The sequence below is a fragment of the Corvus brachyrhynchos genome, unplaced genomic scaffold (assembly GCF_000691975.1).
Source record: "Corvus brachyrhynchos isolate BGI_N302 unplaced genomic scaffold, ASM69197v1 scaffold49, whole genome shotgun sequence".
Lineage (NCBI taxonomy): Eukaryota > Metazoa > Chordata > Aves > Passeriformes > Corvidae > Corvus > Corvus brachyrhynchos.
Genome location: NW_008240029.1, coordinates 234,531 through 253,780, shown reverse-complemented (window position 1 = coordinate 253,780; position 19,250 = coordinate 234,531). Strand labels below are relative to the sequence as shown.

Below are 19,250 nucleotides of genomic sequence, written 5' to 3'. Positions count from 1 at the left end.
AACGAGGATTCTTAATTTAGCAATAGTATGTATGTGTTACCTTTGACCAAAAGGGAGAGGGGTAAAGGAAGGGAACCAAAACGGAAAAAACCTCCCAACCAAGTGAGAATTTGGATAACGGGAAGTAAAAAGACTTTAAGGAGGACATATTATAAAAATACCCTGGTTTTGACCAAGGTATTGTCCAGCTCCTGATACTTTTTTAAATACCTGGTTTTAAATCACACATACTTTATGAATCAGTACCTACTCAATTAAAATAAGAAAATACTAATAGTCAAAAAAGACAAAATTCCCAGAAATCACATTATCATTTTGGACATGGTGGGGCAAAAATGAAATCACAGAGTATCCTAAATGAAATATTTCTTTGGAAAAATAAGTAGACTACTAAGAGCCCAGGTCACCACAAAACTACAGCACAGGAACTGTGGGAAGGGGAATTTCTTCTATAACAGTCTATACTTTTGCATTACAGAAAAGTGTTCTAAGGAAAACAACCCTTTAACAGGATTTCTGTTTGTTTTTACAAACATAATAATTCTGGCACGCTACAGTAAAGACACACAGCATATTTAAGATATAAGACCACTGAGCCACACTGTACCTTCTTTAAGTAGGCTATAGCAGAAAAGGCGGGCTCTTTCCAAATCTCCCAACTGTCGGCAAATTCCTGCATAGACTCTACACAGAGCCTGACTGAAATTGTAATTCGTGGCATTCTTCTGAGCCTTCAGCTTACTGAGAATAACATGCAGCAAGGACTCTGCTAAATGCTATCAGACACAAAATATATTGTTAGACCATTATATACTTAAGAATACTTGACAACATTGTAGTAGTATGACAAATAAAAAGAACTACTAGCTTATTTGCAAGAATACTGTTTGCATACATATAAAAATGCAGGAAAGTAAATCAGAGGCAATCAGTGAAAGAAAAAAGAGGGAGGAGCAGGCAACTTCCCAGAATAAATATGCCATAAACAAATGAAGAATAGGGCTACTATTCTTTGAATATAAATTGTTTAGTAATGGATTAACAACAATCTTCCTCAAAGAACAAGGAGCATAATGACAAGTAGAAGGAATGAGGAGAGGAATAATGACAGGTAGTGTAACCCAAATAACCTAATCAGAGCAAATGTAAGCACCCTGACTTAGCTACTCCGAAGATGCCACAGAAGGACAAACAGCCCATCTCCAGGTGTGAGATTTAGATAAGTTAACAGCAGTCTTTCCCCAGATCCCTGTACACACTGCAGGAGATGGGGAGATGTTGCTGACTATAGTAACATGGGACTCAATATGAGATGCAAGGAAAAAGAATACTGGTATTGTGCAGATTGTGTATGACTTACTAGGGGATGTTTAGAAAGAGAGCTAAAAGTCAGAGTATAATGAGAGAATTAGAAGCCAGGTGCTGAAGAGTACACAGTTCAGACTGGGTACCTGTGGACAACAGGGAGTCTGATGAGTGTTAGCTTTGGGAGGAACCAGAAGGTCTAAGCCAGCTACCTGAAAGACCAGGAGTCTGGGGGCCAGACACAAATCTGGACCAGCTGCTGGAGGAATGCGTGTACACTTATGTGTTTCGAAGTTTATCAGTGCATAAGACAAGTGGGAAGAATATTAGTCACCTACTGGATATACTGAGTGCCTAATGTCAGCTGCTGGAGGAATCCATATTGTCTGTACATGCATGTATGTATTTTCCACTACCAGAATTTCAATCCGATTAGCCAGACAAGGGAGTAAGAGTAGGTTGTATTGTGTGCATGTCTCTCTACTAGGAGTATGTACTTGGCCTTGCTACTGGCTGGACCTGGAAACATAAAAGCTACAAGCCTTGCTTCTGTGAAGTTACCAGACTTGACAACTCCTAACAAAGACGACCTGAGATCTTGGTAGCAGCTTCTGAGGAGAACTTAATTACCTACAAGGACTGTAACAGGACAAAATGCTGCCATGTATCGGTGAATTGCTCTGCTGTAGACTACAAATTATCTATGAGAAAGATGGTAACTGAAGTGAAATTTTTCAACACTGATGATAAGGAAGTTCTGAGAAATAAAATAAGGGAAGAATTTTCCAAAAAAAATTAAATCTAATTACCTGATGTAGAATAATAAAGGTAAACATAGAACAAAATTATATGCCTGTATTGTATATACAGTGAAGTTTCTCTTTTTTAATTTAAAAAATTAGAGTAATTTTGGAGGAACTCCTACAAATGTTAATACTATCCACTTCAAAAAGTGCTGCAAAAATAAAGCGGTTTATGCATATGTCAGAAAAGCATATGTATTTATAAATGCAGTTTTGCATCTTGGACACCACTGAACAGTAATTTCTTGTGCAGTTCTGTATTTTCTTAGGTTACACATATTTAGATTTCTAATAACCTTTCAAGACTACACTTTTGCACTGCAGATTGCCAGAACAATTGAGAATTCAAATACTACAAACTTATACTCTTTCCATCCACATCGAAGTCATTATTAAACCATAAAATTTAAAATTATGCTACTTACCTTGTTTTTTATACCAAATTCATAGACAACTTCTCTCTCTTCATCTCTCATTACTGGAATCTTTGAGATATTGCCAACATACAGATGACCTTTAATAACTGGTAACAAGTCAAAACAGGATTCAGCAACTTTCTTTAATGCCAAAGAAACTTTCTGGCAATCAGGATTCTTCTTTACTGGTAGTGATTCTTCTAAATTGGAACTGTTTGATGAATCACTGATTTCATAGCTTTGACCACGGAAAGCCTCCTGCATTTCCGAGATGGTATTTTTAGTATTTCTGACAGCAGTAATATCACTGGGCTCCATCCTTGATGGTTCACTGTCCAACTTCAGTCTTTTGGCACTTCTTGGCATAGATACGTGCAATAGTGGCCTTTTTTCAAGATGATTTGATGACCTTGAAAACAGTTGCTGATTTTGCACATCTTTGTCTTCATCTTTGCTACTATCAGATTTCAAATTGCTCCCAGCTTTAACAAAAGCAGTTGATGTAGATGTAATTGCTTTAAATCCACCTATTTGAGACACAGGTCCTGGCAAACTTTGGCTGTCTGAAAAAGCACATCGGTTAAGCTGAATATTGCCTTTCAGAATGTTTAGTGTCCTTGCCCTTGCAGATAGCTCTGGATACATAGTGTCCAATATTTTCACAGAGTTCTCCTGAGGAGCACCTGGGCCAGCACTAACTGCTGCAAAGAGAGGAAATCTTCCTGGAACGGGAAGTGCATGCTTTGGAATGGAAGTACAAAATTTCAAAGGTGAGGAGCGAATCCTTCTACCTACTGCCATTTCTGAGGGTGAGGGAGGAGAAAATAAAAGAGCAGATTTTACTGCTGGAGTATCTGTTAATGGAGACATGAGAGGAAGAACAGGAGTTTTGCATAGTGGGGATATCAGGTCATCAAGAGGAGAAAGCAAAGAGGATTGACCTATAGAAGACATTACTGGGGACACCGTACAGGCAGTTTTTGGAGGAGTAGCAATCAGAGGCAGTAGCAAGGGGGGCAGAGGAGGACCTATCTCTTCCCTGATTTTATTTATCATCACAGATGAGCATTTTGTTGGCACAGAAGTATCAGCATTTTCAAGAACTGGCTGAGTAAGAGGCTTTGTTTTTCTTTTACCTTGAAACAGTCTCTTTGGTAGCTTGGTATGCATTACTTGGGCAGGTGTCTTGGTAGAAACAGTCAAGATTTCAGATGGTTCTTGCTCTTTGCACTTCAATTTACTGCTCCTTTTGAGAGCACAAGACTCTGATTCCACCATACGTAAGTTCTCAAATACTGTCTTTTGTGGTTCAGAGAGCTGCCCAACTGTTTGACAACTGCACTGTACATCAGAGAGGGCTGGATTTGGAAGATACTTGAGTAAAATATTTTTTCTACCATTATCTATTACAACATCAGTGCTGCTTTCTCCTATGTTGCAAGCAGTGTAAGTTTGATTATTATGATACTCTTCAAACACTGAGACCCCCATATCAACACTGTGTAATAGACTTTGCTCGCCATTTGACTGAATTTTTGCAGAATCATTTTCTTTTAAGAAATTGCCAAGTGCTATCATTCTTGTATTTAATTTACTGGTTTTTACAGTCAGCCTGCAATTTTCTGAGAATCTGCTTAAGATCTTGCATAGTGGTAACCTACTTTTTGAAGCATTTGGCATCACAGGGCTTTCTTTTGATGTTCCAGGTTTTAACAGACTTTCCTCACCATGACTGATGCATCCAGCTATGTTAGACTCCACCATGAGTTCATTAGCACTCTCAGTATTTTCAGAGGTTATTAATATACACTCCCTTTTCCAAGAGGCTGAATCTTCAGGATAACCTTCCCCAGTCACACCTGACCACTCATTTGAAGTATCTCCAGAGCTGTTTGGTTTGCAATGTGTATCCATATCCACCACAGTGCCTGCTTTTAGGTGGCTAACTGTGAAAGTATTTCCTGGATGCATCATTGAATGAAGCTCACATACTTGGTAATCAGCATCAACCATTGCACCAGTTTCCAGAGCATCCACTGCAATTCTCCTGGAAGCTCTCAGTTTGTTTCTGAGCATGGGAACACATTGTGAACACTTCACATACCTAACTTTTTGTATACAACAGTCTTTCTCTTCAGAGTCATTGCTCTGCTCTGGCATATCAAAATCACTTTTACACCTTATTATGGCATTTTCCCCAGAACCCTCAAAACTATTCAGTTCTTTACTCTCTCCCCCACCTGTCAGTGAACCAGTTCTAGAAGGATCTGTTCTAATCTTACACATAGAATTCCTACATCCTGATTCTTGACAATCAAACTTTTGGAGGAGAAAAGCGTTTTTCTTATAAGAGTTTGCATACATGAGCTGTGATTTAACAGATGCCTGAGGTTCTTTATCTACTGGTTGCTCCTTATCTGAAATTTTTGCTTCATTTTTGTGTACATATTCTTTCTCAGGGCAGCCCAGCTCTTTGCCCACATTGACTTTTTCAGCAGACAGAATCGCAGCACCCTCTTCTAAGTTTTCTGAAGAACAGTCAAATGTACTACTTGTAATAGAATTTGTATGTTCCTTCTTTTCCCAAGTACAAGAAAAAACAGCCTTTCCTGTGAAATTAGTTTCGAGGAAACCAACAACTTTCTGGAGACTGAAATTTAGATCAGGAGGTCTTGTGGATTCCACGCCAATTCCCACTCGCAGAGGAGAATTGGTTTCCTCATTATTTATGCAGCATTCCTCCAAGTCCTTTTGAGTAGAAAAAGCCAAGCCACTTCTATAATCCATTTCTGAAGTAGGCTGGCAGATGATCTCTGAAATATTATTTTTCTTCACAACATTCTTTTCCCACTTCAATGAACTGGAACAAGTTTCAGTCATCAATTCCTTGCTTTGTTTATTTAATTTCCCTTCTATTTCATCACATCTAACATTTTCAGTTATCAAGAGCCGAGTCAGAGATTTTGCAAACTGCTCCTGAGAAGTAGGATTACTTTCTACTAAGATAGATTCAATAGCATCCCCTCTTGCTAATAACTCACTGCTTTCCCCTCCAAAATCTTCTGGATTAACTTTGATTTCAGTCTCTTGAGATTCAAACACTCTAAAGTTTCGAGATTTGGACTGCCCACATTCTAACGTATTACGTAAGTTTTCAGATTGCTTTATTTCACCTTTCACTTCTGTAAAATCTAACATAGAGGATTCACACTTAGCTACACTGCTTTCTTCATCAATAATGCATGCTGTCTTTGGTAGTGCAAGTATATTTTCCAAGTCTGACTTCCTTTGAGATAAATTGGTATCATTTTCCTCCTGGTGTGATTTGCTTTCTAAATATACCCCCTCATTTATATCTACTAATTTTACATTTTCTGCACTATGGAGTTGCTCTGACAATTCAGCTACTTCTAGAACACTTTCTCTGTTAAATTTCATAGCTAGTTCAATAGCTGGAGCTTTGGTTATATTAATGTCTTCAATTTTGAGCTGTTCATCTTTTGGAAAGACTGACAATAAATTTCTGATTCCTTCAGTAGCAGATACAGGTAAGTAATGCCTAGAGACTTCAACAGTCTCTGGTTCACATTCTCTGTTCACTTCGTTTTTTGTTTGCATATGTTGTTTCTCCAGAATCTCTTCACTGTCATATTTTATTTCAGAGCACTGAGAGTGTGCAGAGATCTCAATAGCTCCAGCCATATTAGTTACTTCGGTTACATTTTTTGATTTATTTTCAACCACTTCATTTTCTATCAACACATCAGATTTTTCCTCAGAATCTTCGTTTTGAAGCAGAATGCATTGCTCAGATAGCAAATGAGTAATACTTTGTGGAACAGATGGTTCTCTGGGAGTTTCTCTCTGTGCTAATAATCTCTCTTTCTCTGCTTTCACGAATTCACCACATTTTTCATGTGTACTCTCATTATCAACAGCTCTAATTAAGGTTACATTCTCCTCTGTTTGCTCTACCACACTACATTTTTCTATCTGATTCTGAGGCTTGAAACTTTGTAACATAAAATCTGCTGAAGAATCTCCCTCTTCACTGTGCACATCCTCACTATCTCCTTTCTGTTCTTCCACGTCTTCCAATTCGTGTGCTGTTGCTCCAGATAGTTCTCTGTTCTCAGTTTCCATATCCTCAGAATTCTCCTCCAAACAATCTTTGTTAGTTTCCATGTTTGTAATTAAAGTAGCACCTTCAGCTTGCTTTCTTTCAGCATCTTTCTCCTCCTTGCTTGACATCTTTGGACTGATACAAATATTCTTTTCATTCCAATTCAGATTAAGTGAGATTTCTGCATCAAAACCATGCTCACATGATTTGCTCTGTCTGTTACACTCATCACCTGGGCTGATTACATTACAACTCGGAGGCTGAACTTGGTCTTCTTGTAAAATATCCTTCACTGCAGAAGTACTGCAATCATCTTCTTCATCACTGGAACCTGTGACTTCTCCAAACAACATACCCTTCAATCAAAAAACAAAGTTAATAATCTAAACCCTGGTATCAGTTTTAAGACCTACTTTTCTAAACAAGTACACTTAAGGCCCTGACATGCAGTGGTTTTGAGAGACTAAGGCTGGTCAACAAAATTACAACCTACTCCATCATTTTTCTTCATAGCAAATGAAAGTACCTCTGTAAAAAAAAAGAGACTTCTTTATCTACCACTGTGCATTCTAAGCTTACTGGAAAAGATCATTTGAGTAGCACTTAACTTTCAATCTCTGGAATTTTGCTATGAAAGCCATGCTTATATTGAACACAAATTGGGACTTCAAGTCTGCACCATAGGGAAATTATGACAGCAAGTTGAGACATAGGTGACTGTGTACTGGTTTTGGCCAGGATAGTTAATTTTCTTCACAGTAGCTACTGTGGGGGAATGTTTTGGATTTGTGCTGAAAATGGTGTTAATACTATAGAGACATTTTCATTATTGCTGAGTAATGCTTGCACAGCGTCAAGGGCTTTTCTGCTTCTCTTCCTGCCACACTGGTGAGGGCACTGGGGGTGCATGGGAAGCTGGGAGGAGACACAGCTGGGACAGCTGACCCCAACTGACCAAAGAGATATCCCATACTGTTAAGACATCATGTTGACCATATAAAGAGAGGGAAAGAAGGAAAGGTGAGACATTTGGAGTGATGACATTTATCTTCCCAAGTCACCATTATGCATGACAGAGCCCTGTTGACCTGCCTGCTCATGTGAAAGAGTGAATGAATTCCTTCTTCTGCTTTGCTTGCGTGCACAGCTTTTCCTATTAAACTGTCTTTATCTCAACCAACATATTTTCTCACTTTCACTCTTCCAATTCTCCCCAGGATCATGCTGGTGGGGAAGTGAGCAAGCGGCTGTGTGGTACTTAGTTGTTGACTGGGGTTAAACCATGACACATGTACTTCTGAAAATTATGGTTTTGCTCCCTTCCACAGGCAGTATGCTACAAGGTAAGAAAAGTATCCATATGGATCTAAACACACAGAGACCCTTTAACTGCATAAATAACTAATACTGATACTAAAGGGAAAAAAAGCCCAGTAATATAAAATCATTATTTCTTCAGTAATTTTAAGACCAAGTTAAGTACCAAGTCAGATGCATCCTGAAACTCACCCGTGTAGTCAGTGGTGAAAGCTGTACTGGAGAAAGTAGAGCAGGAAGAGGCCTGGCCCAATTCAATATATCGATCACATTTTCACCTGGGTCCCTCTGCTCCTGATCGGAGAAGCCTGAAGTGCTGTGCTCCCTTCCTGTCTGTATCATCACATCTACAGTTTTATCCTCACCACCGTGCAGACATTCTTCAGGAGTCCTGGTCTCAGCACAGTCATTTCCAAAAGGCTCAGTACTTGTTTGAATTACCATTGCTGTTACAGAATTTTGCTTTACAGCACTTTCCACTGAAGAACACCAAGGTAGCGTTTTACCATCACACTTCCTGATCTTTTGGTGGATTTGTACAGTATCTAAGACAGAAAAATATTGTTAAGAATTTTTCCTCTCCCATTTTTGTTTACAGAGATAATATATCATAGTAATAAAAATGTAATACCATATTTTCAAGTGATGTTTCCATAGAAGATCGTAGTCACTTTCAGAAATGCTTTCCTTATAGAAATGTGATGTTGTTATTTACAATTATTTTTTCATATGTGTGTGCAAAGAGCTTCTCCCCAAACACTTTCTGACTCAGATCATTAAAACATTCCCAGTTTTTCCTATCAGGAAGGGCCATTCCTGGTAAGATTGAAGGTCCGTATGGTTTATTTCAGTCTTTGCCCAGTAACTCATAGTCATGAAAAGCAGGACAACCATCCACAGACATTCCCAACTTAGGCTGTAATTCTCAGCTTAAAGCAACTTGCAGGTTTCAGCCAGCAGCTGTACTTCCAGGCAAGTTACAATTATACCCTGCCATAAACACAGCAAGGGAGCTCTTAGCTACATTTCTAGTTCATGATTTAATATGCATATGCTTTTAAATTGTTTGTTCTTTAAACTTAAATATTGAGTCTAATCACACAGGATTTTGTCTTTAATGGTATTATTTAGTCAGAGCTGAACCCTTAATAAAAAAAGTCCCACAATGTACCTATGCACAAAGGAGTCTGAACCACTAAGAGAAAGATACTGAGCATTTGACAACCCTTCCAAGATGTCAACTATACAGTTTTACACAGTTATTCTAACAACAAGAAAGCGTGTCCAAATGCTCTGTGTGATTCTTTGCATTGTACTTGTGTTTTGTTACTTTTCAAATCTTTTGATACTTTTCAAATAGTTTATACTATTATAGAGTCACCATCTCTGGATGTGTTTAAAAAATGACTGGACATGGCACTTGGTGCCATAGTCTAGTTCAGGTGTTAGGACATGGGTTGGACTCGAAGATCTTGGAGGTCTCTTCCAACCTTGTTATTCTGTGATTCTGTGATTATACAGTAACTCACTTCTTATGCAATCAAAACACATTCATTCAGGAAAGTCTAAAGACAAATAATTTAAATTTATTATAATTGTGCTAAATACTTCAAAAAGGGAAAAGATGGCCCAGTTTCCTGAAATTTAAATTCTATGATTTTATAAAATGAAAATATTACCTCAAATAAGACAATAGAAATCAACAATCCTAAAACTCCAGTGTGTCACATGGAACTAAAAACTACTCTGTAGTATTTACAATTCTTATATGATCTTGTTTACAGCATTCACAAACACTACTGGACACAAAATCAACAGTATTCAAGCAAGAGATCAAGCCTATTCTGTGCATGGGTACCATCTGCAGTGAACCACTTGGATCTTGTGACCAAATTTTGCCTTAAACAAGCTAGTTTAGATTTAAAGGAGCAACTGCTGTAAAGCAATTTAACTGCAGAGGTATGGTAGGGATTTTTTTATGCTTGTTTCTCTCATGCATCACAAGCCACTGCAAAACTCTGAAACTTTACTCAGAACCTTTGTTCAGAAACTTCTTCCAGCCACCTGAACACACACTCTCACACCCCTGCTTGACACTGCCAGACTTCTTCTAGAAAGAAGACTGTACACATCCAGAACTCCTCCTGGAGGAGGTATTGGGGTGTTAACTGGAAGAATGAGGGTTATAAAAACCCCAGTTTTTGATGCTTATGCGGGCTTCCACCTCTGATGGACTCCCACTGTGTATCGCAACCACAGACCACAATCACTCACTTGGCACTGGAGCCACAGGTGGTGGTTATCTTTGCCTTTTCTCCTCTCTGTTTTTTCTTTCCAGTTTTCCTCTCTTAGGGTGATTATGCACTTCAGAACAGCTATACACCCCTTTCCAATCCATTACAGTGTTTTCCATTTATGGTCTCAAAGCAGTTCTAATAAAACTTGTTGTTATATCTACTTAGCGTTTTTCTACTTTAATGCACCACAAGGGATCCTTTAGCAACAAATCTGGTTGCCCTGGCTCAGAGGCAGGTCACAATACCATCCCATAGTAGAAAGAACAGCACATGCACAAAATGGTTTTCAGCAAGGTATGTATTAATTTAATTGGCACAATTTGCATTCTGTTGGAAAAAAATAACTTGTGTGCTTCATTACTGTTGTGTTAATCCACTACTAGAACTTGCACAGACATTCCTGAAGCAACATCAATGGTAGTATCATATTCAAAAATATTACTTTAACTTGATAGGTCAAAATAACCTCCTCAGCAATCAAAAACTTTTAAGCACATTCTAATACATCAGCTCCACCAAAGCACTAAATTAGAAAAATTGATCAATAACCCTATTTCAAAGATCCATCTGTATTCATTTAACACAGCCTGGATTTTCATGGGGGCGGGAGAAAAGCTGCTCGAAACTTCTATGTCTGGCACAGAGCCAATTGCTGAAGGCTCTGACAATGGGCAGGTTATTAGCCCAATCAGACAACTTGGTAATGCCTCTGTGATGACATATTCAAGAAAGGAAAAACCACAGGAAACTCTCTCTTTCTTCTCCTGAGGGGTGGTGAGGTGGCTGCCGGGGCCCGTGCAGCTGGGGCCTTCCTGAGGCCAGAGTCCCCCCATGTGGTGCTGGCAAGGACCTTATGGCCAGGGCCTGCTGTGTGGTGCCAGTAGAGACCACGTGGCCAGCAGCAAGAGATGGTGAGCAATTCCCCAATGTGGAGCCCGGACAAGATCAGCCTCTCAACTGCAATTTAAAGACACCAACTTTCTTTCAAGTCAGAGGAAAAGTGAGGACACACGAGGAAAACCAACATGGCAGCACCGAAGTCAGTGAAAAAAAAGGAGAGGGAAGAGGTGCTCCGAGCGCTGGAGCTGAGATTCTCCTGCAAGCCATGGTGAGGACTATAATACAACAACTTGTTTCCCTATAATTCATGAGGTGCGTGAGGGGTATGGAGATCCACGTGCAGCCTGTGAAGAAGAGTACTCACACTGGAGCATGTGGATACTAAAAAAGCTGTAATCTAGTGAAGAACTCTAACAGAGAGAGATGACCCTTGCTTTCAGAGATAGAGGAAGAGAGCCTTCGCTTCCAAACTAGAATAGCTCATCCTTAAAAGATTAAACCCCATGAACTAAAATGACCCATGCTAGGCAGCTGTGGGAAGACTGCCTGGCCTGTGGAAGGGACTCCCATTGCAGCAGGTTCAGGCAGGACTGCTGCTTGTGGAAGTTAAAACCACGCTAGAAAAGTTTGCAAAGAACTATCTCCCATAGGAAGGATCCCACAGCATGGCAGAAGAAACACTTTTCCTTAAGCATACTGAAGAAAGACTTTTAAGAGGTGAAATACTGACCAAAACTCCGTGTTTTGTTTCCTTGCATGGTCAGTGGAAAGAGGGAGGGACTGAAAAAAAAAGTGTTCTGAAGGTTTGCTTTGGTTCTCATTACCCTTTTTAATTTTAATTCTGTTAATAATAAATCTTCCTTATACTGTTTAAGTTTTGAACCTGTTTTGCCTTAAGGTGTTTTTTTTTTTCTTAATAATCCTTATCTCAACTCATGAAAATGAAGTTTTCAATTCCCCCTTTTCTGCTCAGCTATAGCAGAGGAAAATAAGTAGATGGTTTTTTTGTGGGTGTCTGGTGCTTAGCCAGCATCAAACCCTGACACCATCTCAGTCACTTCATGTAGCAACTCCATGTAAAAATCTCAATTGCTGCACTGGACACCAGGAGGAGGGAGAAACTGATCAGCCTGAAGGGCCCTAGCACATAATTTTCACCAAAGAGAAGTATGCTCTCCCATCTCCTTTACATCTTGTAAGTATTAAGATAATACATTGTTTTATAAAACCATTTACAAGCCACAGTCACATAGAGCTTCCAGGATGTTCTAAATTTTCTCAGGAAAAACCTACATTCTTTTTACAATTTGAGTTCCATTAAATGATCTAAGGGAAAAGGAGATATTTGACAAGGAGAAACAAAGAAAATAAGGAAAATTCAGAAGCTGGTTCTCTCTTAAGATTTTTTTCATTCTGTTTTGTGCCAATCATTTCAAAGCTCAGAATTTTCCCTGCACTGAAGTGGGCAGCAACACAATTACATATTTTGCCCCATAAGAACTCCAATTAGACTATTAGGAAGTTTACTTTTCACAGTGAACTACACAATAGTACTATGTTATTAGGAACTTTACATCCTATCTATACTCTCAAAATCAGACATGCACCTACATCACATCCAAGAATATTGATACACATCATCTGTTTAAAAGTTTCCTCTGAAAAATGGATCAAAGATATAATTTCTGAATAACTAAGATTCTCCAAACTTCCCTACTCAACCCTTTCCAACCCAGTCCCTGATAATTGCATTGCTTTAGGAATGAGATACTTTTCTCATAGTTACCCATTTATCTGTAGGAAGAGTTGTCATAGCAATTTTTAAAGATTCAGCATAAGTAAGTTTCTTTACTGCAAGTGTCAACTCTTTGACACCTTGACCTCAACCTCAGGTCCAGGAAAAGCCCTACTAATACTGAGTCCATCTCATTGTAAGGATCTTCTCAAAGATCGTATTTCGCAGACAAATTTTACTTTATCCAGGGAATTGCACTCTTGTTCATCATGTGAGTCAGTGAAATGATTAAGTTTTCTCCTGAAATCTACAACCTGAAATCTAGTTCATGTAGCTTCAAACCCTTAAACTGCTGCCTTCTCTCACTTCTGAGAGAAGATTAAGATTACTCTGATCTGAAAACAGCACCAAAATCTATCATGTACAACTTGAAATACCTTCTTGATGCAGAGTGGAGAAAGAAGCAGAGATGAAATAAGTGATCCAATGCTAACGTGGGTTGCCTTGGTACTAAACAAATTGAATTTTAAAACCCAAAACTTTACTCTTGATTGTCCACATTGCAAGGCAATTCACCATTGCAAGTTGTCCTCTCCGCACTCCAAGCAACAAAGCAAGTTTTTGAAACAAGTCTTGTGGTTTTTTCCTCTCAAGAAGGACTAGATTAAGATGTGGTATTTTATAAAAATAATTAATCTAGCCATAGAACCTCATCTGATTCACAGCAAACCCTCATCATAATCAGCACAGTGATTGTAGATGCCTGGCAGTAGCAACTGCACATTTCTCAAAAACAAATGGTGTTTCTCCAATGAAAAAAATCCTCCACAGAAATTTTTTAATGCCCTGACAAGGCAGAATTTTTCAACCTGTTTCCAATTATGTGAATTTCAGGATGCTTCATACACTAGCTATTCTTTGAAGCTACAGACAAATTCTGTTTTCTGAGACAGCAAATCCACATATTCCATGACCTGAAACAAAGAACTATGGTGAACACTGCATACCCAAAACTAAATATGCAATTCTACATTATATCTCAAGGTGTTATCTTGAGAGATTTTCATACGGTTTTAAAGACAGAAGAGAGGTCTGCTTCTCAAAGCATTCATGTTCTATGGACTTAAATCTCAAGACCATAAAACACATATATCCCTGGGGATGCAGTCTCATCTTTGTGTTTTACATATAATACCACTGTGTTTATCTCCTTTTATCTGATATTAAAGCAGACAACTCCAGTGTGCTCCTTTCCATCTCTGTTTTTAAGATCCACATGCAGCTTCTCCCCTATCCCGCATCCCCAAACAAAAAAGATGAGCAGATAAAAAGGGTATAGCTCAGTAGTAAGCCAAATTTAGCTCAGAACCCAGTTACAGACTACTTCTTGAAGAGGGTTGGCTCCTCACAGACATGGTCTTAGCATGTTCCTTCAGTTCATCTCACCATAACATATGAACAGAACATGTTAGAGAACCCAAATAACCAAAATATTCAGCAACCAGCTGCAACATTCTTCAAATGTTTCTTTAAATGCTTATTCACAATGTAGGTGATTTTATGGCCAAACTATGAGAGGGTTTTCCAAAGACTAAAAAACCATCAATGGCTTATTAGCCTTAGATTATGGCCTAAGGTTACTGGTCTGATGGTCAGACACAGGTGTTGTCAACTTTATTACTGGTAGTTTTGTAACAATACTACCAAATGCTTTTAAATTAAGTTTGGCAAACCCCCATTATCCTATGACGCTTTCACAACAGCACATTTGGAAAGCCTCACGAGTCTTCCAGTTTTCATGTATGAACACATTCTTCAAGAAAATCATTCAAAGTGGCATCAACCTTAGCGGAACAGAGAAGACACTGATCATAATGCAAAGCTTTGGGTATTTTACAGCACATTTGAATGTATGAAGAAATCTATCAAAAGAAGTACATTTCTGAAAGGCTAGATCCAGGCAGCAGATGAACTGAAATTCTCTGGAAAAGATATTGCCATCAAACTGATCTGCTCTCTAAGTTGAAACTATTATAATATGGAACAAGAAGTTAGGACAAACTCACTAAGATCCCTTTTCTCCTAGAAGATTGCACCTGTAAACACAAGCACTTTGTTATCATGAATTCAAGGTAATGGCCACTTTCATAAAGAGGGTGAACAACAGGACGGCTGTTCTAGGCTTGAAGATGGAAAAAGCCAAACGAGTAACAGAACGGAAGATGTATTTCTATGATATCTAACCATTTCAACAAAAGCATGTTCTAAGCTTAGAATTTTCTCCACAGTGAAGTGGGCAGAAAGAAGGACTGGCTAGAAGAGACTGCTACAGATAATTGCTTCCTTTTATGAAAGAACTGTAGCTTCCTTGCAAGATATGAATAGGAAAGATGGGACAGAACTACTGGAATCTAAAGTTCCTCTTTTGGTGGATGGCAAAGAGATTACTCTGGAACCTGATAGCCCTAAAATCACATATATTTCAAACTCTTCAGTTTCTTGTGCTTGTTCTTGTCATTTGACCCTTGATCAAGACATTAAATTCAGAATTGCAGGGCGCAAGTGTCTAGCTCAGTTTTGGAGCTGAAGTTACGTATCTGCTGCACTAAACTCATGGAAGTAAGGTTGATCAACAGGTTTATGAGCTGGTCCTTATATTTTGGCCCCCCTTAAGTGGATTTCACTGGAACACATCTGAAGCCAGATTCACTGGGCTCTACAGTAGTAGCAAATTTTCAGACTTAACAGGGTCTTTGAAAAGTTTATCTTCAAAGCTCTTTATGCAGCTGGAACCTATCCTAGGCAATATCTCTACACATTTAGTTACAGAAAAATCAAAGTAATAGAGGAACTGAAAAAAACAAAAAAGCTTAATAAAAACATTTCAGAGACGCAACACAGAAATTAATGCAGTTTCAAGGCACCTATTACTCTCAAGTGCAGAAAGAAAATGATATCTGCTATGTAAAGTTAAAGCAGTTCAAGTTTGCTGTGAATATGCATGTGGATAACTACTCAGATTATTTTTTATTATTATCTGAATATCACATTACAATGAAGAAAATGGAGGTAACAGCTTCTTAAACTTTATAATTCAACTATGTTACCACATATTTGTTTCAGACTAAAAAGAGCCCAAATGCCCCATCATTCACATTATATACTACAGAGTTCATAATGATATAGTAATTACAGTTTAAACATGAGATGAGTTTTGACGACTTATGAACAGTAAAAGAATTTGGTTTCTCGATTGCAACAGCAAATTACAAATTTCAAGTTTACTTACCCGTTCAAATTAATATTTAAATTATTTTCAGATATTCTAATCACATGTGTACTTGACCAGACAATCACCAAGGAAAGTATTTAAATCTTTCAAAAGTGTTATGCAGTCAGTACCCAACTGGAACCTACCATCTGTAGCAGTTCGTGTTCTTTTGTCAGACCATTCCTTATCCCAAATAGAAGCTGAAAGAAAAGTACCAATATTGCCTTTTGGTCAGAAAAAGAGAGAGCATCAAGAAAATTTCAAGACTTTGCATGCCATTGTACCTAAGACAGGATCATTTTTCTCATTTTCTCTTTTTCCTGTTGCCCTGTCAATGCACATCCAGAGTTCTTCTAACAAGAGCTTCACTCTTCCTGTTGAAATAAATAAATAAAAAAATTTATTTATTTAAAATAAATTGATAAAATTGAATAAGAATTTATGTTCATTTTACTCAGAACACAGACATACCTACAACAAAATACAAAATGCTCACAACAAAAATTAAGACAAGGCACAAGCTTCAGTGAAAGAAAAATGCTAGATGCCAGTTAGGGAATGGATCCTGTACTGGCCATATCCACACAGCAGTCTAAAGCAATAGCTGGAGAATGCTTTAGCTTTTCCTTTTTATAGGGAGTACTGCAAAAAGTTGTAGCGGCCCCCAGAGTAAAATGTAAAAGCAGATTCAAATGTAGCATTAGTGAAATTAAACAGCTTTGTAAAACTAATCAATTTACATGAACTTGGGAGAAAATCTTCTAGGAAGATGTGTATCACATTTATGCTCACTCAGTAATAATTCATCTTAGTCTTATCATGTAATACCACCATGTATCCGAATTAATTATCAGGCCACAACACTGGGAGACTCTGTCTACGGTCCTAACAGCACCTTTGCTAGGTGATGTCAAACAACCTAGTTTCAGAGACAGAAGGGCAGGTGGAGAGGGAAGAACCTCAGTAAAATACACAAGCACCTCATCTACTTATGCCAAAACTATCAGATCCAACAATCCAAGATCAGGAACTGAACTGTTTTTATGCAAATTCCATAAGTCAAAGGCCATAGCAAACTGCTATTATTTTATGAAGAAGCATATTAAAAAATCTTCAGCATATAAGAGGAAAACCTGCCAAACTTTGCTAAACAGCTAGTAACAACACTAATATTTACTCATTACTAATAATTCCTTGCTGCTATTTGAAGCTCAAATTAATGCTCAGATATTAATTTTCCTATTTTGCCATTAATTAAAAATCAAAGGATAAAATTGGGTACCAATTCAGTACAACCCAAAAGTAAAAAATATGCCAAGACACACAGAAACTGACATAGCCTGGCTTTTCCAGAAAATTTAATTTCTGCAACAAACATATTGCAAAGCAAGAAATAGAACAGTGAAGTTCTTTTGCCTCAAAACTGCCTTCAGAATATCTAAACAGTTCAAAAGCAGTACCAGCCTTTTAAAAGACTACAAAAAAAAAATTTAATTAAAGTTTGGCCTCGGTACTTCAGAGGAAGTTTTGAAGGAGTTTGCTCCATTACAATTAGATTCAGATAATCTGTAGCATGTATTTTAGATCACTAGGGGGGAAAAAAGTCAATAGGATAAGATACAGCTATACCTCTTGTATTTCCACTTGATTTACCAAGTCTCATATAGAAATTGTAGCAGATTACGCTCCTATGTGGTCCTTTATGATTTCAGTGAGCTTCAGAGAGATTGTAATTTTTTCAGTGTTTGCATTCTGTTTTATAATTGCACATCAGCTGACTTCACACATGCACAGGGTACACTAGTCATTTTTATGAATCAAGTATTTTCCTTACTGCAAAACTGAAAATAGTAATCTATTACATTGGTCCTTCATCAGTGTAACCTACTTGTATCAACCACATCTGCTCTTATAGCACTTTGGCAGTATCCTTTGTTTCCAAAAATGCAACTCCAGAAGAGCTGCAATAAATTCATAACAAGTGGTTCCACACAGAGAATGGACTTGCAAAAAGTCTTACCTTTGTCTATATCTGTTGCAAGGTCTTCACTTGAACTCTGAGTTTCTGCATGCTTAACTATTAAAAAGAGGAGAGGTGTAAAGAAAATGTTCAAATAGAACAATATCACATACAAATCTGAAGGCATTCAAAGGTAAACACTTACCTTTTCTGCACTTCTCTTTAATTACACCATCAAGTTTTCCCTGATAAAATTAAGAAGTACAGAATTTTTATGCCATACATATTTTTAGAGCATCAACTCTAAAGAGCATGAAATCTGGATCAACATTTCAAAGGTCATTCTTCAGTTGGAAAATTTTTCTCTTATGGTGAATTGCTATGTTTAGTTACTCAATATCCCCCCAAAAATGTACTGTTTCAGCATCTCTTACACTAATAGCTTCCTTTCTTTCCCCCAAAAATACTTAAAGAAGCTTCACCCAAAGACAAGGAAAGCCTTACTTGTGCTTTTTTTAGCTCCTTTTCAAGCCTTTTCTTTTCAGTTTTCAGTTGTCTGAAGTCCTGTGTATGCTTTGTTGCAGCCTCTTCAAAAAAGAGAACCAAAATTCAATTCAGAAGCTACACTATAAGAGGCTACTCATTTAAGTGGTGCTGGTCACTAGTTTGCAAATCAAATCACCAGAAAAAAACAGATAGTGTGAAATACAAATTTATTGAAGCTATATTTTGGTTCATTCAGAAACAACTAATGCATACATGTATGTTGCCTTCTACCGCATAATTACTGTTTTGAACCACTGCAATACATTTATTATTTTTCTCAATTATATGCAAGAATGAAGAGTGGGTCATATTGTAATAATATTGTACTGTAGAACAATATACACCAAGTGAAAAAAGGACATAAAATTGAGATGCAAGGGACTTTTTATTCTCTTATTCAAAAGAGCTCTGGTTCAAAGATGAAAACACCACAGCCAGCTGCATTAGAAAGATACAGATAGCACTCAAGACTAATAGAGAAGAGGACCTTATCTCTTAATGTCTAACAGACACCTCGAAAGAGTACAGATGGGTGGAAATATAGGGTACAGGGTAGGTGAGAACTGAAAGTGAGGTTTGTAGGAAAATTCTCAGATGACAGAGTTAGAGAGAACTCCTGAGAGTTCAGCTGGATGAC

General features: G+C 37.9%; 1 protein-coding gene across 5 annotated transcripts in view; it reads right to left on the bottom strand.

Annotated features, from left to right (window-relative positions):
• ICE1 (interactor of little elongation complex ELL subunit 1) overlaps nucleotides 1-19,250 on the bottom strand; it is a 42,231-nt gene that overhangs the window by 10,236 nt on the left and 12,745 nt on the right. For 3 of the 5 annotated variants that reach the window (XM_017743635.1, XM_017743636.1, XM_017743633.1), the window contains exons 7-14: nucleotides 18,572-18,654; nucleotides 18,273-18,312; nucleotides 18,128-18,184; nucleotides 16,392-16,481; nucleotides 16,254-16,307; nucleotides 8,157-8,509; nucleotides 2,534-7,003; nucleotides 608-776 (exon numbers count right to left, since the gene is read on the bottom strand). In XM_017743635.1, the coding sequence (XP_017599124.1) occupies nucleotides 608-776; nucleotides 2,534-7,003; nucleotides 8,157-8,509; nucleotides 16,254-16,307; nucleotides 16,392-16,481; nucleotides 18,128-18,184; nucleotides 18,273-18,312; nucleotides 18,572-18,654 (5,316 nt within the window). Of the gene's footprint in view, nucleotides 1-607; nucleotides 777-2,533; nucleotides 7,004-8,156; nucleotides 8,510-16,253; nucleotides 16,308-16,391; nucleotides 16,482-18,127; nucleotides 18,185-18,272; nucleotides 18,313-18,571; nucleotides 18,661-19,250 lie in introns of all 5 variants that reach the window. The other 2 variants (XM_017743634.1, XM_008640890.2) reach the window with 2 other exon arrangements.